Source organism: Labrus bergylta, chromosome 19 (assembly GCF_963930695.1).
Source record: "Labrus bergylta chromosome 19, fLabBer1.1, whole genome shotgun sequence".
Classification (NCBI taxonomy): Eukaryota; Metazoa; Chordata; class Actinopteri; order Labriformes; family Labridae; genus Labrus; species Labrus bergylta.
In genome coordinates, this window is record NC_089213.1 from 4,796,289 (window position 1) to 4,818,689 (window position 22,401).

The window sequence follows — 22,401 nt, forward strand, 5'->3', positions numbered from 1 at the left end:
GAAAAAAAGCGACGTTTGAAAGCTTTTCTGACTGTGTCTGGTATTAAAATAACTCGGTGGAACAGATATTTTGCAGTATGGTAACATAATTAATGTCAGCTGTTATTGACTGCCTCGGTTTAAGGAAGACTCTAATCCCCAGCATTAACACAAATCCAGTCTCAATTACGACAGCTTCACTCCGTCCTCCGCGGTCCCACCAGCAGACTGTGCCAAGCTCAGTTCACTTTGCAAGGGGGTCAAGGTTTACATTTGTATCTCTCTGCAGGCTTGAAGACACGAACTACATCTTGAGGTCGTTTATTTTGAAAGGGATATCAGAGACAGAGTGCATGAAAGAATGTGAACTCATCTAATACTGGCCGATAATGTGGCATGACTAATTGAGGCAGATGCATCCAAACTCAGCTGGCACAGACAATTCATATAAAAGAGTGTGACACCAAAAACACACTATTTAGAGTCTGCAGCAGAAACAAGTTCTCTCTGTGTAAAGAATCCCTGCACATTTTGTTTGGGTAATCTGTGCCGTTCTGCACTTCAGTTGTTTAGATAAGGACACAGAAAAAAATCAAATGAAGTGTCTATCAAATCCAAAATGACCAGCTGAGAGCCTCTCAGGAACATCTCCTGCTGCGTCTAACATCAGCACCCCTCGACCGCAGAGAGGCGTTGACACATGCAGCTCGCCCCCCAAATCTCCAGGAGTTTTGTGCGAGTATGAAGAGGGCTCCACACATCATGTACTCATCCCACAGTGTGTATCAGGAGCACATGTGAACAAACAAAGGGGGCTAAACAGATCATCTAACAAACTCCTGTGAAGTAGCAGACAGGTGAGAAGATTATGCTGCAGCACAGAGTTATGGGTAATCTACGGGAGACTGTGCCGTACTGTTGGGGGTTGAGGGGAGGTGTGAACATATGTGGAGATAACAAATGAGAATGTTCCCTGTCAGTGGAGGTCATCACATTCAGAGATGCAACTACGATACATGTGGAACCTGAAGTTCCTCCATCCATTGATCTATCTGTACTTTCCAGTCCTTTACATAAAGAATGAGAAAAGAGTGACTCATTATCTTTCGATTAACATCTGACAATAACCTCGACAGTTAGAAGACAAAAAGACACCCAAGTTTTCCCTCTAAAATAACACTGTGTTCATGTTGCTCTTTATGTGTTCAGTCCTATGTGAGATATTTGTTCTACAGATATTTCACAATTTTTTTATACAGTGAGGTTAACAACCTGACTTAAGTGTTTGGATTATCGGCATAGCACTGTTAAAAGAAAATATTTCACCACTCTGCGACTCACTCAATGCAAACTGTAAAAGAAGTTACTTTGAGAGAAGAGCAGGTGTACTGGATGTTATCGTTGGCGACTCTGATTTTCCATTTCGGCCTGCTGGCTGCTCTCTGATATGTTGCGTATGTGCATGAGTGATTTTCTTGGTGCAGCATGCAAGACGTGAAGAGTATTGCTATTTTAGAATGTGAGGTCAAGTTTCATGAAACCGATCTGAGGCAAGTACTGGAAGTGAGTGTGTGTGTGTGTGTGTGTGTGTGTGTGTGTGTGTGTGGGGGGTCTGATTCACAAGACAAACTGATCTCAGCCCTTTTAGCCCAGCAATGATCCTCCGTCAGAACTTCAGATTTTCAAATGACTTCTTATGGAGGGAGAAAGAACTTCAGCTAAACGTGTACAGCTTTAGTAGTTTTATTCTATCAAAACAAATAAGCAAAATGTGACTTCTATCTCCAAGATAGTGATTGCACAAAAACAGGCTGCACAATTTTTTACAAGAGTTGTTGTTATTGCAGCCTTCATAAGCAACGTCTCATTGAACTAAATGTCAGAAGTCTTTCAACCAGAATAGCTTGCGGACTGACAGAGTAAACTGGGGGATATATTGGCGGTGAGTATTTAAAGCTGAGCTGCGTGTTTTACACTAATAGATCGGTTCGGTTGCCATCAAAACACAGAGTTAAACTGGAGCACATTTTATCACAGTGTTTCAACCTGTCACAGTAATTAACTGTATAAAAATATGCCTCACAACTTCACAACACATCCTGTGAATAGAATAACTGAGGTAAGCCATACTCATGTTGTGTGGGATACAGAGCATAACAGAGTTCACACTCAACATCCCAGTGGTGCACAGAACATGTATGTACTGTATGGGCTTTCTAATATCTCTCAGCAGAGTTGTGAATTTTGAAGGGATGGATTTTTGTCTTTAAGTAAAGGCAGGTAATTAAAAGTTTAATATCCAAAGTCAAATTAACAGTTCTGATGTGATATCAATCTATACTACAGTGTTTCCCCACACATAGACGATACCTGGGCGGGCCGCCCAAGTATATTTATGGCTGCCCAAGTATATTTCCGACCTGTTTTTATTTCATTTTTCATTTAATCATAAAGTTGCTGCGTGCATGAGAGAGTAAGAACGAGAAAGTGGAGGAGAGAGAGAGAGTGCAGGCGTGTATTAAGCATGTTTTAATTACTACTTTTCCCTGCTCCTCTCTCTGCTGTCATGACTGTGAGCACCGCGGGGCACACAGAGACACACCAACAGACAGTACATTGCTGCACAAACGCGCACACACACACACACACACTGGAGCGCCAGTCACCACGCACACCTTTTTACTTTTAGTGATACAGCACAAAGTTGATCCGTGATCCGTGCGGACCGAGTCGGGTCTGCAGCTAACTTAACGATAGCGGCGTCATCTCACAGCCTGCTAAATTAATTTAGAGGGAAAAAACTTATTTGATATAAATACAAACGTAACATTAAAATTTAACCTAAGATAAGAGTAAGAAAATTCCCCTGCACATGTCCCATGTGTCTTTGGGTAAGACACTTAACCCAACGTTTACCCCGATGCTTTGACACAGGTATATGAATGTGTATGAATGGGATTAGTTACTACTGATGGACACTTCACAAAGCAGCCTCTGTCATCAGTGTGTGAATGTGTAGGCGTGACCTGCGGTGTAAAAGCGCTTTGAGAAGTCAGAAGACTAGAAAATAAATACACAAGCTCAAGTGGAAGTCCAGTCTATTTACACAGACACCCACACACAGACAGATACTCGTGCGATGAGGAGGAGGAGGAACATCTTGTGACAAACTTCAAACTACAATAAAAACAAAAGATCAGCTTCACACCACAGGGAACCACTTTCCTTCTCTTTATACTCCACTCAAGACTTTCCATTCAGTCTGGATGTCCAATTATCTAAAACAAATAGCATCAAGTCAAAAAAGCAGCACTGGGAGAGAGTCACAGGAAGTGAGATGCTGGCACAGAGACTGGAGGTTAGAAGAGGGGCGTGGAGCACTAGACTGATGCCAGAGCAACACAGCAGGAACACTGCCCACAGTGACATGCACAGTGGGCAACCGCATGGGAAGAAAATGACTAGACTGTTGTGACTGGACAGGATGGAATGATACTGTTCCCAACATAGAGACTGAGACTAGGCCCCTTTGACTTTGTAAGTTCACTGGAAACTGCCCACAGTTATGGTTTTATTGCTAACTTATTTTTAACCAGAGATTCTGCTGAACACCCATGCAGCTTCTCACGAACAATGCCCTGACAAATATATTTACACAGACACACAGACACTATAATCTACACAATACAAACTGCTCCTGGCTCTACAAAAAGAGCCGCTTCTTCACATATGTTCTACTTTAGATAGACGACAAGTGTCAGGCTTCGACCTCGCTTAACCACCTCCAGATGTTCCTGAAACATCTGCCTTTGGTTGCAAGTTGAGCCAGAGAGTGACCCTAACATGCAAGAGGCAAAACTGACTTATTAAAACATTATTCTGTGGTTAAACCTCCAACTTTCTCGTTGATTAGTAAATTAATAAACTCATTGTTTATCCTGCAAATTGAGTTGATTTTGACCATTTAAGCTTCATCTTATTGAATAGTGAATCAATTTATTGTGACACATTTAAATCAAATCAGTGAATATTATAGTGTCGACCAGCTGCTGCCTGCAGCGTGGAGGCCATGGTTCCCTCTCAGGTTTTGCATCACTTGCAAATTTGACTTCTGAATCCTGTAAGCAAATGAGCAGCAGGAACGTCTTCAGGTTTATCTGGCTTCCTGTGACTATTTCTGAAATTTAAAAAAAACGTCAAGTCATAGCAGCGTGAGCTAAGGCGGCCATAATGTGATACTTTTCAAGACCACGTGTCTTTCAAACAATTCAATATTCGTTATTACAATTACCAAAAGTATCGACAACAACCGGAGCTCAAATAAACACTTCAGATCTAAGTATTTCCACGTTGCCAATGTCCAATGGATGTCCAATTATCCAAAACAAATAGCATCAAGTCAAAAACCAGCACTGGCAGAGTGTAACAGGAAGATGGTGACTTACAAGACTGCACTAAACATATTTGTGCATGTTACACAGTGTGCAGCAGTCTACCTGCATGGTGACTGCAATGACTGTAATGGAGAAGAAGATAGAAGAAGATATCCTTTATTAATCCCATTATTGAGACACACTACACACACACATATGCTAAAATAAACACACATACACAAACATGATGGATCTGCACTAATGGAGGGATGTAAGAGTGAGGGCCTGCACATAAAAGAGAGCCTGAGATGCTGTGGGTTCGGTGCCTTGTTTAAGGGTACCTTGGGAGGGCTCAGGAAGTGACCTGGCACCTCTCCAGCTACCAGACCAACTTCCAGACTTAGTCCACACCGGGACTTGAACAGGCGACCCTCTGGCCCAACCTGAGTCCCGACAGACTGAGCTATTGCTGCTCCCACAATGTTGGTTGCCTAGGACTTGTATTGTGGTTGCCATGGTATTGAGTTAGGTGTCGATATCCTTCGATTTTTACTATTATTGTATCAAAGTCTGGTATTGTGACCTCCCTCATGTGAGCCCAGTGGTAATCAGGTGAATGTCCCTCTGACACGCCACCTTGTTGGCTGCTCTCTCTTATCACTCATGCTGCACTGTTGGACCTGTGCCATTAACCATCGGGCCAACTGTCTCACCTCTCTGTGCCCACACTGCCCAGTGATTCCCTGTAAGTAAAGAAGGCTGCCAGGTCCGACAAGAGGACACAGACTATGAAGAACATGACTCCTTTGTGTTTTTATTGATATATTATAGATTCACCTGTAGGCCGCAGCTCAAACACCTGCATCTCAACTTCAGAGGAAACCACAATGACATTATAAAGGACAGCGCTATGACTCACTCTGGTCTCAAGCTACAATAACAACAGATAATGGATCCTAAACTATGATGTCTCTCCAGCTGCATTTTGCAAATCATAAGACCATGTTTCAGTATCATTTAAGCAGTAGAAATATAAAACATACTGAACTTTCTACATCCACAGAGAGCCCTTTAAACCAGAGAATATCAGTGCAAATCTGATTGATGTGGAACCAATTAATGCTTCAAAGTCAACATGTACGAACTGAAGCATGCACTCCCTCATTCACATCTAACCTCCCATTCAAACACTGGTTGAGTACGTTATGTTCAAGCCACTTAAGGAAAGAGGAGTTTTTACCTTTGTACTTCTCTCTGACGCTCTCATAGGCTTGCACATAGTCCTGCTCATCTGCCAGCTGCTGACCCGGGTCAAACATGGACATGGCCTGGCTGATACTCAGTTGGAGGTAGGTGCACCTTCCTCTCTCCTCACACTTCTTAGAAAAACTTTCCTCTGGTATTCTGAATCCTTTTTTTTTTTTTTTTTAATTCTCTGTCCCCCCCTCCCTCAGTACTCTGTCCAACTATCTGCCCACCTTCACCCTCACCCACACACTGTCACAGTATCCCCTCTATAAAACTGTAGGTTTCAACCCAGACCACCACCACCACCACCTCTCCCCTCCTGTGCTTGAGAAATACCCTCACACACACGGGCTCATATCAGACCCTCCTCTTAAAGGCACAACACACACCCACAAGGACGGATACTAGCTGAGGCAGAGCTGCGGATCTCACAAACACACACACACACACACACACACACACACCACACAGGCCGACTACACCCCAGATACAGAGACACACATGGCTACCTCGATGAAAAAACAAATGACGGTGCTGTGTGGGGTTATGTGAGTTCCTGCTGTTGGCGAAACTGGGGCAAGTGGATCCTGTACTATTCACAGCTTTAAAATAACCTCCCAGAACACTGACACGCTTCTCCACAAAGTCACGTCATATTCCCAGAGCTGAATGACGGCAGATTTTAAAGTTTTAATGCCAGAGGACCACACCTCTTCGGCACAAAACACACCATCAGTTCTGCATCGCACAGCTCAAAGATAAAATACTCTGAATATGTGAACGTTAAGAGTTACAAAACACAGAAAGATCCTCTAAAAACTCCAGAAAGTGAGGTCAAATGATATTTTATATAACATTTTAATGACTTTATAAATATGTTTTCCTCTATGACGATTGTTCATAAGCAACAACAAAAAAGTGACCTCATGTAATCCTTTTCAATGTGACAGTTTGAGTCTATTTTGACACCCCTTGCTCTGATTCAACTTTGGGAAACTCATGACTGCTGCAATAGAAATAAACAGACTTCAGTTTTTCTGAAGTCTTGTACTTCGAGGAATGTGAATTAAGATCCACACTGCCAAGAAGCAGTGAACAGATCTACTGTTACATTCAAAGAAATCACAGGCCCTCACAGATTTCGCAGTGACAATTGTACATTGGGATGCCAAGAAAAAGAGCAGCTACTCAAGGATCTACATCCTACAAAGAAGTAGTGTTTGGAAGCTGCACAGAGAAACTCTGACAGGAAGACTTAAGAGGACTTTTACTGCGAAAGCATGGAGAGTATTTCTTCCCAAGAAGCTCAATGTCCATATGGATGGAAAGGCATAATTAGTGATAGATTTTTTTATTAAAAAGGTTTTTAAAAGATCAATTTATGAGGGACTTTCGCTGCAACAGGATCCAATATACTGTACCCAATTTCAAAAAATGTTTGTGTCAAAAGTAGAGCCCTGAATGTTTGAATGAACAAAGATTTTCACTTTGTTGATTTTGTAACGATTGCACTTTGCAAATGTACTTCAACAGATGATTGAATGAATGATAATGTAACACACAATGGCGGCAAATTCTTGGTGGATTCTTGGTGATGCTCTGCTACATGTGCTGCAGACAGTGTTGTAAGAGCACGCTCTGCTAGACAAACTACAGGGCGACACGTATTTTGAACCACTCAGAGCATCGTTTGCTGCTCTATGTGTAGTGAAAAAATGGATTTGCCCTTGTACTGCCAAACACTACAAACTGTAACGCTTCCCAAATTATCGATGTGAAAATTAAACTAAATCCTCTGTGATGGTAGAAAATAGTGCAAACGTCGTATGGATATCCATTTCCACTCCACAGGCCAGACAGCCAGATTTTCAAAATTGTAACATTAGCTTTTAAGTCCAATGATAAATGCCTAATTAGTGACATTAAGGTCTTAAAGATGGCACCTGACGTGCATTTATAACACTAAGACTGGCACTGAACCATAAAGTTTTAATAACCCCAAAGACATATAAAAACAGAGGATAGCACTAACAAAGGCTCTGAAGAAAAGTCACTTTCCAGTAGGCCCCGACAGATATGCTATTTTGGGGCCGATACCGATGTTAGGAAGAGAAATAATCCAATACAGATATATCGGCCGATAGATTTCTTAGATCTATCTTCGACTGTAGAAAAAGATAAAGATGTACACACACATTTTGTGCGTTGATCCCTCAAATGCAGTTATCAAACACTCGTGGAAAAGATTTATAATGAAGACAAGATGGTCACTCAACTGGAAAATAACTGCACATGTATGTACGTTGTAATCCATATAGCGCCATCTGCTGGTGACAGTCAGAAAGACAACTGCTAGTGTAATATAATGATAATCAAATTAAATGCTATTTCACTGGTGAATAAACTCCAAATATCGGCACAGATCCCAGATGAAATTAGCCAATACACTACGCTTCGCTGGATATGCTGATATTGGACGATATTATTGGCAGGCCGATTAATCGTTCAGGCTCTGCTTTACAGTGATCACTGTAACTGGAGTCTAACATTTACAGTGAAAACGTTTCCAAATGCATCACAAACTAACCACATGCTTTATTAAAATCAGACCAGTGCGGATACTGTCAACAATCTGTGTTACAAAATCAACAAAAAATGAAAATATCACCTCAGCAGCCTGAGCACATGTGTGTGTGTTATCACTTTCTCACTGAGCTGGCAGGTTATTTACACAGCTATCAGCAGAATGAGCAGGATTTCAACAGCATGAAACTGCAAATTGCAAAATTTACTTGAATAAATCCTTCAGTCAAGAATGTGAAAAAAAATACATTTCAACACTCGGAGTCAATTGAATAAACAAGTCCAGCAACTTTAAGAAACCCAACTCAGACTTTCCCCAACTAGAGAGTTATGACCTGATAAAAGAGAAAGAAGCGTTTTTATTTGTGAAATGACTTCCAGCTCCAGCAGAACCTTCAGAGGACTTTTTTCTGACTTCATTAAGCTCGATATAAATCTGGTGTGTAATGAAAAGCATGTGTTTGAATAATAACTTTTCACTGACTCTCATAAACACTAAACTCACTCTAAATGTTGGTAGATGGAAAAGTTTGTTTCCTGATGAAATGGTTCAGTTTAAAGGTGCAATATGTAGAATTTGATATCTAAATTAATTCAAAATGGACTAAACCTATATTATTTGATTATTATTATTATTTGAGTACTTACATTCCCTCAAACATTTCCAACAGTTATCAAAGCCAGATAAAGCCTTAACTTTATAGTTGCTGTAACAGGACGTTTGTTGTTGTGGCCGCCGCCATGACAGACAATATGCTTATCGTTGCCGTGGAAACACCAGATGTTAAGTCAAAGAACGCTGCATAAGGAAGCGAAAAACTGCTGCTAAAAGCTGCCACACTGTTGCTGTGTGTGATGCTGTGATAAAAACATATACATACTCGGATACATTAGCGTCATTGAAGACTAAAAAGCTGTTTATCACAACAAACATTTAAGACTGAGAGTTTGTTTATTAAATTCATCCTTTTCCTCTGCAGCACACAGGACAGTTCTGATCCCATAGCTATCTGGGGGGTTTTATGTAGAAGTTGTTTTCCACCACAGTACAAAGTGTAATAAATAAGATCAATGGGCAGCGGATGATGTCTCTCACACAGAAAGTCTCACTCTCGTCTCTGTTTTCCTGTCTGGCTTTTGGCTCCAGTGTCAGACTGCAGTTGCCAACCGGTCAGCCCACACATCACCAAACTAAAGAATCTCGGCCACAATTTATGCTCCCTGCTAAAAGAAAAGAAATCAACAACAACAAATGTAAGACAGGAAACTTCCTCCCCTCTCACTATTCACTGACTGTTTTCTGTGTCTTCACTGATTTGTGTGTGTATGAACTTTCCCGGTTGCTTGCTAACAGGTTGGCAGTCTGAATACTATTCACAGGATGAAATAAAGTCAGTGTAGGGATAATGTGTTCCAAAGGTAATATATTACTGTGATCACATTAGCTTTACTATCCCTAAGTCAGTCACTTCGTTTCTAACAGTGGAGGCAGATCATTAGTACACACCGTACACCACCACCGCCTGACGCCCTCACCATCGGACTGTGTCGTCCCCACAACCATCGCCGTCCTCATTCACGCACGGCCTGCTCCGACCTCCAGCTCAGCGGCAAGGAAGTGTGGACAACAGGAACGTGAGGAATATAAAAGGAGAAACCCTTCCTGCATCCTATCTCAATTAAATTATCTTTTGCAAAGTAAATAACAAAGGAGAAATACAAAAAGAAAAAAGTGTTCAAATAGTTATTTCACAGGTTGTTTGGTCAGGTTTATAGTTTTCTGCATGTAGATTTTCAACTTTCTAAATATTTGAAACGTTATAAGAGTGTTGCTCAGTAAGTGGAAGGGACAAATGAACAATGGGTTAGGGGTTAAAAATACCTCCACGTGGAGCTAATGAATGAAGAAGCAGATTCTGTTAGCAGGAAAACTGATCTTTGAATGAAGGGCTTCAGAGACAAGCTCCACACAAGCTCCCCTGCGCTCTATCTTTGAATACTGCCCCCTAGTGTCCAGCATGTAAACTGCACAAAAGCCTTTGAATCTCTGTCTGATTCATAGTAAAAGAGGTATACATAATCTGTTACACCTTGCAGAACAAAGGCAGTCTTCATTATCTGGGACACACCTTAGGCGTCTGGAAGACAGAGGAAACAAACTTTGCACTTACCAGGTGCGCATGAGTACAACACGCTGCCAAAGATATATCAAGCAATGATGATGACTGTAAACTGTAAAATCAATAATGGATTTACAACTCAATATTCAGACAAAAACTGCACACGGTCCCAAGTTGAAAGCTGCTCTGAATTATTTATCAGAATCTTTTACGAGTAGACGCCACAACTTTTCTTTACCCACGTCCTTGAAAACAGAACAGAGTAGTGAGAGCTACAGCACAGAATTTAAGGCTTAGATGAGAGTACTTTTCTGTACTAGTGAGCATTTGGAGTGACAGGAAGTTCAAAATAAGAGCTTACGGAAGAAAAGCGATTCAGGATGACGGACAAGATCCGATATTCCTTCTTCTGTCTTCTGATGACGTTCTGTTCGGTGACCTTTAACACTCTTCATGTTCCAGGACGAAATGTGGAAAGATTCACTCGTACTAAAGTAACACCCTACTCTTCACCCACACTATGGTGCAGGAAACATTATGAGTCATGTTGTATCTCTAACTGAGAAAAAGGATGACGGCATTTTAGTTTAGAAACTCTAAAAAAAAAAAACTAACAAAAGACGTTGTTTACTTTTGTGCCACAGTCCAAAAAGCAGTGGTAGACCTGAGCTGAACTTTGTCCGAGATGATGCTTCTAACTGTACAAATGATTTAAGCAGCTGTCATGAGTCACAGCTTTCTGATCGATAGACTATCATGTTAAAAACCTTGATCTTGACATCTTATATCGTGTCAGCTAGCACTCTCTGCCCCTCAAAACTGTCTGCAGCTTGATAAAAAATGGTCCTGTTTCCATTTGCAGTGAGATAAAGCTGCAAGCTCCAGCCTTGTATGTGTCTCACAAGGCCAATGAATCAGACCAGGGCCATTATGGCAGCAATCCAAAGAGGCAACGTTGATATTCATCTAATGCATTTCATCAAATCCTGGCATCCTGATTGTGACTACAGAGACAACACAGAAAGTGATGTGAAGGGCAAACTTCAGTCTCCAGAAATACATTTTCCAGATATCCCACTATCTACCTGAACTTCACCAGTACAGGGAGTCAATATTCACACTGCTGCTGCTGTATGTGCAGAGATAACAACACTGTGTCACACAACACTGCTGCAGTACCCCACCCCATCAAATCAATATCACAGACAACTAGGGAGGGAGGGGGGAAGAGGTTGGTAATACTGATCGTGGTTTAAAGAGACTGTATGAACTCAACACACCACCACAGGAAGTGCTGAAGCAGCGAGTAGCATCATCAGAGCCTGACCTCAATGGTCAGACATTTAACAGAGACAAAGGAGCTTTAAAACCTGGACATGACCTCTGGAAGATGAGGAGACATTGCTGAAGTTTGAAACCCCTTGTGGGGAATGAATGAGCAGTAAGAGATCAAACTAATAATGTTGATACACAGTGTGTCTATTTCAACTGATTAAAGAGATGCTTCACTTCTTAAAAGAAATGTAACTTAAAGTGCTTTAGCGAACATTGAACCACTGTTTGTAATATTGTCTCTAGTAACATGAGACAAGAGAAATCTTAACCCAACAGTTGACCTGCTGCAGTGTGAAGATCAATATGTGCTGCAGATGGTTGTATGTCAGAATTTAATTCATTAAAATGTAGATACATGTCTTGAAGTAGAGAGCAGATCATCATCAGTATATAGGGATAAGATTGTATGTATGATACCAGTACATAGGTATGATATAAGCTGAGGTACTGGCTGAATTTAGCAGTATAATGCACAGAATAGGAACTCAGCAGTAAAGATGTAAATAGAAGAAAAGAGAGTGAATCAGAACGCTATCACATCAAGCCATTAATTTCAACTAAATGTTCCTCCAGTCCTTTGTCCTTGGTAAGAGAGCATCTTACATATACAACAGGAATCCCAAACAGCCAATAGAGACGAGTAAGGTCCGTTTCTAAAAGCTGGCCATGATCAGAAATAACTTTGCATTATTTATTTTTTCAATTGAATTCCTTAAATGTATGTCGCGTAGAGTTACGATAACGATGCATTTACTTCTAGCTAGAGACGCACAAACCACTTTTTTCCAGTTCAGATCCGATTGAGATACATATGTAGTGATACCGATATTTATATTATCTTAGCTAATAGTGTTATCGTTGTTGGTGTTATATCTAAGGCGATACAAAGCTGTAGTAAACCCAGCATTGCATTGTGCTGGCTTCACATACAAACAGTAAGCAGCAACAGCTGTCAGGTTTCTAAGTATTTTACTTCTGATCATATAGAAGGAGCACCTCAATCTCGTCTGAACGTCTTCATGATGGAGACGATTCGTGGTCACTTCTTACAGTTGAGTCTGAACATCTTCAGAGCGAGAGTGTACGAGCTGAGAATGTTTTGTGCCCAAAGATCTTTCTTAAAAATGACATGGATTGGCTCCGTCAGTCTGATATTCAATCTGTAAATTACGTCAATATCAGACCCGTCCCATCTCTACTTCTAGCCATGGTGCTGTTTGTTTTGAATGTTCCTGTACTTTAAATTCTGCTGAGACGAAGGAGAATGTACTGTATGTTTGAGCTAATGTGTTGTTTCCATGATCTTAGTCCATGTGCGCTGTGAATCTTGTTCAACCAGAAAAACCAAGGAGTTAGCAGAACTTAAAACAACCCCTCAGAGTTCCTCCATTCTCTTCCCCTGTGAACATCTTACCTGCAATGCGGATGACGGCCCTCTCCGCCGGGTCCAACACATCTCCAGAAGCCGACTTGGAGCGCTTGATGCGATGGTGTTTGGGCAGGTTCCAGGGCAGAGTGTCACCAGGGGACGGAGAGTAACTGATGGAAGTCAGATCGCTGGAGCTCTCCTCCGACGCAGCCCGGACCAGAGGTCTTCTCTTGGGCTTCTCCCTCACCTCCTCCATAGTCTGGATGGACATAAAGGGTCAAATATAACTTGTCAAACCAATCACTGCAAGAACACACCAAACAAGTGTGTCCGGGCGATTCCCCCCCATGTCTTTAACAAACTGTTTCCCCCCCTTAGCGTTGGGGATTCTGAGTGGTTGGTGCGCAAGCCCCGTGTGTGGAGATCATAGTCCTCCAGAAAGGTGGCCCAGGTTTGAATCTGACCCTGTGGCTCCTTTCCCGCATGTTGTTCCACCCTCTTCCTCTCTCTCTCTCCCTGACTTCTGACTCTATCCACTGTCCTGTCTCTAAATAAAGGCACAAAAATCCCCAGAATAAACATTTAAAAAAATGATGAAAATAATTTTTGAAAAGTGTTTCAGCATTATAATTTACATTGGCCAAAATATGAGAACGTTATGTTTTTGTAACCCTTTTTTGGGGGATGATGGAACAAGGTCACTCTTCAAAAAACTTCAAATGTATAGTAACTTTAGAAAAAAAATTGAAGTGAACAAAAAGAAAAAGTAGACCTACCACAAACGTTTATTTAAGTAAATCTTGAAAATAATATCGCAAAAAAATATCGTCCAATAAAGTGTAAGCAAGCAGAAAAATGTACCAGGTTACTGGTGTAAAATTATTTTCAGTAAAAAAATAAAAAAAAAATAATAGTAATAAGAAAATAGAAATAAAAATAGCCCCGATACATTTAATAATTTAGAAAAATATATAGTCTAATATAATATTGAATATATAGAAAAATAACTCAGATTAACTTTTAACAAGCTTCAATATGTTCAGTTTTCCTCACACTTTCTCAAGTTAAACTTTATAAAGGAGTCAATGTAAACTTACCATCTTCTAATATTACTGTGTTTGACAGCATATTATCTCTCTGCTGCCAGTCAGATAATATTAAGTCCATTACTCGGTATAAACTTTGGTGCAGCAAAAACCTTCATATGGCTCATGCTAACCACAAACTATTAAGGTGTTTGACTCCAGCACACCTGAACACCAGGTAACAGTCACGCACAACTGCTAAAATACAAACACAACCCATAATGAAATGCGCTCTTAAAGCAACACGCACATTTGGGAAAAATCAGGTAAACGCTCTTATTCAGTGCAAAACATGTTATATTATACAGTTGTTTAGGACTGTGCATCTTCACTGGTCTCACAATTCGATTAATTTATCCTGTTAACGATTTGATTTAATATCACGATGCATCTTCAATTTTCTATATTACTTCACATGGCTACTTCAATGAAGACAAGCAGTCAGATCAATACATACTCCATTTTTTATTATTTAGAAAGTCCTTTAGAAATCAGTGTCAACTCAGGTTTCTAATAAATGATATAGCCTATATGTAGGTACAGTCACAGCTTAAAAGTCTACAAGCAACATCACTAAGTAGCATATGCATTGATTATGTTGTGTCACTGCATCGATGCACAATCATCCACAGCTGCATTGTAATGCATCATAAATTATTAATTTCAACAACCTGACAGTCTATGGTGAACAATACAGTCTTTTTATTGTAATATGAGCCCCATTTTTGAGAGTAATGGGTGAGCCAAATGATCAGCATCATTAAAGGAGACAGAGATCCCGTCAATATTACTCACGTTGGTATGTATATTTATACAGAGAGAAACAGAGATTGGTACTACTTTTGTGGGGGGTAACTAATATAAATGTCACAATGTCAAACAGCAACAATGCTGATATTGATGTAACACTGTGAGACAAATGATTGAAACATTACACCTGATGTAGTGAAGGTATCTAAAGGTGTTTCACTGTCACACTTAAATTCTACAAATGTGTAAGAGAAACTTTAACACTTCAGTGTGAGTTTTACATTCATAATATAGTTTCATTTATTTAGTGTAGATACACAGAGTCATTAAAGTTATATTAATGTTATTGGTGTAGCTTAAATATAGGATGATGTCTTTCAAAAGGTTGACCTATAATGTGCAAATTGGTTTGCAGATAAAGTGCTGAGTCGTGATCACAGATTACAATTCAAAAACACAGGCACTGTCCAATGGTCTCGCGTTTTTTGTCTTTTAAGATCGAGTCAAAGGCTTTATTAAATCATCGATTGTTTATCTGTCTCATTCACATGTGCACTGAGAAAAAAAACGTCAGAGTTGCAGCTCAATGTGCCGTTTCTCCTAAATCCAAGAGTGCTGCTGATGTACACTACATCGTCACCACACTCACAGCTCCCTTTTTTTTTAGCTGAGTCACCATCCCGCTCACAGGATGCTCCCCACAGGGGCGCTGGCTGCACCGCCACAGCCTCTCTCTGATTGGACGGGAGCAGACAGGACAACTGTCCCAAGAGTAATACAGTGCACCAGAGACAGTTCACATTCAGGTTAGGATTCAGCTAAAAGCTATTTCTGGCAAACCCCACTGTTTGTTGTTGTTAGGGCTGCAGTGCTGCAACATTCTTTTTTCTTTAATTATTATTTTAACCTTTATTTTTAAGTTCAGCAGCTTACTCCAGCATGCATGGTGTCAAAAGGCTACTGAGGGGGGTGTGACAGAACACCTGAACATGACACTATAAAGATAAAACTCAAACAGGAAACCTCGCTGCTCTGAGATCATAATAACGCAAAACCTACAAACTAAAAGGTTTCAGTCTTTCAGCAACAAGAAATAGTATTAAAACAGTTCACTGCATGCCTGGGTTCTTTTAAAGGTTACAGCTGACTACAGTACGGGGGCATGTTAAAAATTCATATCTTCTGAAATACCTCCTACACAGATCAGAGAAGAAGAGGCAGCTTTGAGGTTCCCCCTGAGAGTTACTCGTATAAGAATACATTTTTTTGCCTCAATATACAGAAGCCACGTTTGAGTCCTTTTAATCTCCCAGGCTCTCCTTCATCTTTTGAATTAATCATTAAGTATTCTGCAATTCCAAGTAATTACAGCGAGGAGCTGAAAACATCTGCTGCTCAGACTTTTAGACATTTCATCATCATACACTTCTCGAACAACTTCACGCGTGCTCCTGTTTCTAGATCATTTCTATTCGGAGTGGCTTTGTTTTTGCAGTAGCCTATGGCCTTCATCCAAGCAGGCTGAAAGCATCAGGGTGATGTAGTTACCAGGCAACCCTGAGGAGCATTAAAGAGCATGCTCCTGAAACTCTCAACTCTGGAAATGGGAGAAAGTTAAATGGTGTGTGATGGTATGAATAGACTCTACAGTGTCTGAATCACACTGACAGCTAACTCACGATCCCCTCCTTCTCTCTCTCTCTCTCTCTTTGTATCCTCCAAACTGTGAACAGCTGATGGACTTCGTTAGGAGTGGATCTCTAGATTATCAGAGATTGCTGTCAAGTCAAGATACATCTCTGAAATCTGCACACATCATGGGTTCGGAGCTGCAGTGCATCGCCACACCTGAATCTAAAGACTCTCTGACCCGCAGTGAGAGCTGAAGGTGCACCTGCTGTAAAGACACACCGCCGTGTTTCCTCACAATGGTCCTAGATTCTGATCTGCAGGTACTGAAGTGAATCTAAATCATGTGGTAAACAGCGTCAGCGATGCGGCAAAACAAGAAATATTCTGCAGGCAATTCCTTGTTAAGCTACTCACGCTGAATATATCCAGGATTGCTGCTGTGTTGGTCCCAGCTGATCAATCGTAAAAATAAAAAAAATAAAAAGATCTTTGGTGCAGTGTTTGAATCGGCGTTTTCGTCCCAGTTCGATTCGCTCAAACTTGGATAACCATCATCCTCATCCGCAGCGGGAGTCGCGCCTGCGTCCTGTGGCGTCCAGTCCGGGATGTCAGACCTGTACTGATCCGGGCTGGAGGGCGAGCCGAGAGGAAAGAATCTGCGCCCTCAGCCTGCATGCATGCCTGTCTGTCTCCCTCCCTGCTACAGCAAACACAAGGCGAAGTTGTCGCTGAACGGCATCAAGGATGAAGATGAGAGCAGGGCTCCGACTGCAGGCTCGGTGCGCATGTGAAAACTGAGCTCAGATCAGATCGAGTGGAGAGACAGGGAGATACTCCACATACTTTAAGCCATCTGTTCTGAGTTTTATATCCGGGAAATGTATGTCGGTATGCAGACTGTATAGAATAACGGTGAGCTCAGGTTGAGTATTAGACCCGTTTGAAAAATGAAAGTGTAAATCATGTTGTTGAGACACCATCTGATGCCCTGATCGCCTACTCTCTCCTTCAACTTCACACCTTAAGGACACTGCTCGGAGGCATTTCTGCTGAGCTCAGCATGTGTGTGTGTGGCATGTGGAAACAGATGGGCTGCTGTGATAGTTTACATTAAACTGGGATTACACTGGTTCTAAAAAGGATGTGTCATTTTGAACCCCCATGTGTGCAACTTGGAAATATCTGGTGTTCCTGTTCAACCCAAGCTCTAAATTAACATTATCATGACACTTTAAATTATGGTTACAACAATTTAAAAGTCAATTGAGCTACTCCATCTATTGAAAAAAAGACATTTTGTGTGGTTGGAGGCTCTGGGAATGAGTTTAACCTTGTCTTTAATAATCCAGATGTATAAAAGAAGGTAGCACCCTTGGAAGGACATGACCTACAAAGGACCCATGCGGAGCAGTCCCCGCCCTTTACCTTTTAACTAAGAACCGCTCCCGTCTCCTAGCAACCTCAACAGCTGCACCTTGACTAGCTAACTAAGCTAATGTCACAATACTTTGCTGATTTATTTTGAAGATAATTTGAAAATTTTGACCAAATAGTCTTGACTTGTCAGCTGCTACCTGATTCAATTTCATTTTAAAATGTAAAAAAATGGACATACAGTACTTTATTAATCCCTGAGGGAAATTCTGGTGAGAAATGATTCTCACACACATGGGCCCCCGAAATACACACATGCACAAACAGGAGCTGTGGACATGCATTAGTGGAGAGGTGTCAGAGTGAGGCTGCTACACAGGGAGCGTGCCAGAGCTGTTGGGGGTTCGATGCCTCAAGGGTACCTCGGCCGTACACCGGAAGTGACCTTGCACCCCTCCAGCTACCAGACCAACGTCCATGTTGTTGTCCGCACCAGGACTTGAACCGTGCAACCCTCCGGTTCCAAACCCAAGTCCCGACAGACTTTGTCGATTGTAGTGATTACCATATATATTAAAATACAATAATTTATGCAACATACTGTAATGTAGAATTATTTGATATTGGACACTTAATAAGAGAAGAGGATATCTGCTGCATACAGTATGTGTTTGCTAGCTTGATCTGCTCTGCAACAGTTTGTGTTTGTGTCTGAAAGCTGCACTCTGTCTGCACTTTGCACTTTGATTTCCTAAAAATGCAAATGAACCCATATTAATCAGAAAATGTGTCCCCATTTAGTCTCGATTAGACTTACAAGTTCTTTATTCAGTGTTGTGTTTACAGAGTTCCCCGTTCTCTCCAAACGGGGCCAAGTTGTACCGAGATGAATTAAAAAGTGTCGTGCTGAGCCATTACATAATCACAACAGCATGAATGATGGACTTGCTTGCTTGTGTGGCCCTTCTACATGATTAGTCTCCCACTTGCAGAATGAATCAATGAGCATGGGAAGCCTGGTTCTCGACATGATGCGTGCCATCGGGCTCGAATGCCAGTGCCTGTGCCAGCTTTGTTCTTATTGTGGGGGAAGGTCAAACCTGATCACCCGTGTGCTTCATGAAGTCAGAGAGGAGTGGAGGAGGCTTCAGATCAGCTTAGAGGTTATTATCATAAAGTTTGTACTGTATATTAGAACTGTTACTGTATTCAGTGTGTGAATACTATAGTATTGAAGGGGACGTTATGAAAAATCCACTTCTTCAGTGTTTTTGAACATTTATTTGGGTAACCTGAGTGTCTACAGACACACAAAATGAGAAATAAATCCATCCAGTTCTTCGTTTGTGGTCTGCATAAGTCTTACAACACAGAGAAAAATTCTCCGTTTCAAATTTGCTCCCCTTGTGATGTCACAGTGGGATTCTGGTAAAAAATAAATAAATAAACCCTCCCCTCCCCTGTTATCTCCAACCATGGACTCCACCCCCACCCTAGAACAAAACTTTTGTTCTAGGGTGGGCGGGGCTCATTGTATTTAAAGAGACACACACACCAAAACAGAGCGTTCTGAGAGAGCTGGTTTATACAGGGTCACAAACCTCCTCTGGTGCTTGATTCATGTTATATTTTGACCAAAGTACAGCACAGATGTTTCATTAAGACCACAGGGGGACTGTTTGGAAAGGTGGAAAAGGGTTTTAATATGTCCTCTTTAATATACCTTTAGCAGTAATTCAGGTAAGATAAACACGCCTTATGTATACTGAACATCAATGTTACGAAACCTCAAACAATCAGTTGTTTGTCTTCAGGCCAACACTCAAGAATGTTTATCACAATTAAGTGAGTTTAACTGTAAAAATCAGCATGAACTAAAACTATTTTAGGCGTGATAAGCTCTTAGCCAGCCATCGATATCCAGTGGACAAACAGCTGAAAGCCAAATCACAAGAAAACACTTCTAAATATCTGCAATGTCAAAGAGATTTTAAAAAGAGACTCATTAAACCCACCAGAGTGGAAATAAATGGTAGTGGAAATGTCAGGAAATGAGGCCTTCGATGACACACAGGAGAAATGTTCCTCACCTTCTGTGATCTCTCCTCAGTCACCGTTTCCAGCCTGACTTTAAGAGGTCGTCTCTTCCTTTTCCTCACTGCCGGACACGCTGGCTCCTGGCCGAGGGCCGCAGAATCCTTCACCACGACTTCCTCTGTCGGGACAGGAGCGGCCGGCTTCTCTTTGGCCTTCTTCTTCCTCTGAAATCATATGATGTGTTTGATTACGTTTACCTTATTATTAACATGATCGTTATGTCCAAAATGTAGCAGATATAAGTGGCTGCAGAGTTTGAGTTGTGAAGGTTCAGCGGTGAACTTTACCTACATCATGACGTTTAAGAGGCTTTCCCTCTCTGCCAAGAATACAGCTTCAGAGGAAAATAACACAAACATAATATCCACCTTTTGAACTGGAACCAGGCCTGGTTTCATTTCCAAACTTAACCCCCTTTTTAAAGTTTCCTTTGAGGAATGTCCACCTTCCAATTAAAGATTTCAACACTGGAAAACAGCAGCTCTTAATATCTGGCATGCACTGCCTGAGCTGCACAAAGGCTTCCTTATTCAGAGGCTGATAATTATGATTAAATGTGTCAGGTGAACAAACGGGCTTCTGTTTTTTTTTGCTGCCTAAATTCCCTGACGAGGAATAGAGCCGAATCAAATGAGTTTACTTGCTCTCGAGTACTGAGGCATATTTGAAAGTTAAGTTTGTTAAGCGCTTAACTGACATAATAACTGTTGCTTTAACTGAGCGGACGTGTTGAGAATCACCTCTCAGTCGGCTTTAAGAGCTGTCAGTGAGGATGCACAGAGCATCGTCCTATCATAATCAACACTTCTGAGTTGTAATATCTTGAATGCATGAGTGACATTTGCATAGTGAAGAAAGCTGAACATGCAAATCACCAGCACTCATGATGAAATCATTTGCATATAGAACAGCATGAAGGAGCAGAAATGTAAGCCCCCCCCTCCCCCTCTCAGCTCTGTTGTAACCTCTGAACCAGCAGCCCACACAGCTCAGGAGGGAACGTTCATGGACGTCATTCCCCACTCTCTCTCTCTCTCTCTCTCTCTCTATCCAGCTGTGGCTCAGTTAGGTCGAAAGGTCGGGGTTTTGACGACTCTACCAAGCAACAACATGTCCGATGTGTCCTTGGGCAAAACATTTAACCCCGGATTGCTCCTGCTGCAGCCTATGAATGTGTATGAACGAGATTAGTTACTTTTGATGTTCTCACTACACAGCAGCCTCTACCATCAGTGTGTGAATGTGTAGGTGTGACCTGCAGTGTAAAAGTGCTTTGAGTAGTCAGAAGACTAGAAAATAAATCTACAAGCTCAACTCCATTTACCATTTACCCACTATCCCATCTAAATTATGAGGCAAAAAGCCTAAACATAAATTAAAAAAAAAAACAGAGAAGTTACATCTCTCTTATTTATTTATTTTATATTTGTGTTTGGGGGAATAAATGTTAAAGTGTCTCATGTGGTCCTGATACCAATCTTGACTAGTTGGGAGATAATTAAGCCATGGGGCACCAGACAGCCTATTAGTTATGACGCACGCCCGATGTACAGAGGGGCTATAATCTGCGAGGAAATCTTGTACCCATTTACAAAATCCATCATTTAAAACGGTTCAGCTGCTGTGTTTTCACTAAGAGTAAACTTATCACGTTTTGTCCTCTTTGCACTTGAGTATCTACATGTTTTAAACCTCTGAAGAGCATCTTATTCCTACTCTTTAAGATGTACACGCTGGCTGACAGCTGAGTAACTTCTGATCACTGCATTATGTCTGTCAGAAGAACAGATGCACTCACAGAAACAGAGACCTCACATGTCTCTTTGTCTGTGCTGCTACAGGAAGAACTGAACCTTTGTTGCCGTGTTAGCGACACTCAGACAAAGGGCTTCATGCTTGGAGTCCTTTCAGAGAGCCTCTCAAACTTACCACACACACAATGGCTGCACAGTGCTTCTCCACTCATAGTGACTGTGCCAAAACACCCTCAGTGAGCTCTGCACAGTTACACATCGCTCTGTACAACATGAGCCCACTCTCAGTATACTTAGTAATGGAATTGGCGCGTGATAAAGCTGCAGCTGCTCGGTGGTAATATTACAGAACATAGATTATAAATGAAGGATATAAACAAACCTCGGAGAAGGAATCTAAAAGAGCATGAAGGGGCTTCAGCTAAATATATATAACATGCATGTTGCATATTGTATGACTTTTACACCACATTAACGGAGGTACATGCGAGAATGTGGCATGGCAGCAGAGTGTGTAGAGGTTTCAAATGACTCTAAAATAAGAACAATGATCTTTGTTTTGTGCTTCATCAAATGCCAGTTCCTCTTCTATTCATAAAGAAACACGGCTGCTAACACTGGAAAAATTGAATGCATTACTTCCCCTTATTGCTGAGTCAGGCCATCAATTATAAAAACAGGATATACTGCGCGATGAATCAC

At 41.3% G+C, this 22,401-nt stretch overlaps 1 protein-coding gene and 1 long non-coding RNA gene across 5 annotated transcripts in view; one reads left to right on the forward strand and one right to left on the reverse strand.

Moving 5' to 3' along the window:
- The window catches only part of pleca (plectin a), a 110,035-nt gene that overhangs the window by 84,889 nt on the left and 2,745 nt on the right, over window positions 1-22,401 (reverse strand). For 2 of the 4 annotated variants that reach the window (XM_065947854.1, XM_065947853.1), the window contains exons 3-4: window positions 19,939-20,109; window positions 13,053-13,266 (exon numbers count right to left, since the gene is read on the reverse strand). In XM_065947854.1, coding sequence (XP_065803926.1) covers window positions 13,053-13,266; window positions 19,939-20,109 — 385 coding nt within the window. Of the gene's footprint in view, window positions 1-5,592; window positions 5,802-13,052; window positions 13,267-19,938; window positions 20,110-22,401 lie in introns of those variants that run through there. The other 2 variants (XM_065947862.1, XM_065947860.1) reach the window with 1 other exon arrangement.
- LOC136177066 (uncharacterized) lies at window positions 5,621-9,915 on the forward strand. The gene is made up of 2 exons (XR_010664716.1): window positions 5,621-5,701; window positions 9,667-9,915. It is a non-coding gene; the product is annotated as an uncharacterized lncRNA (long non-coding RNA).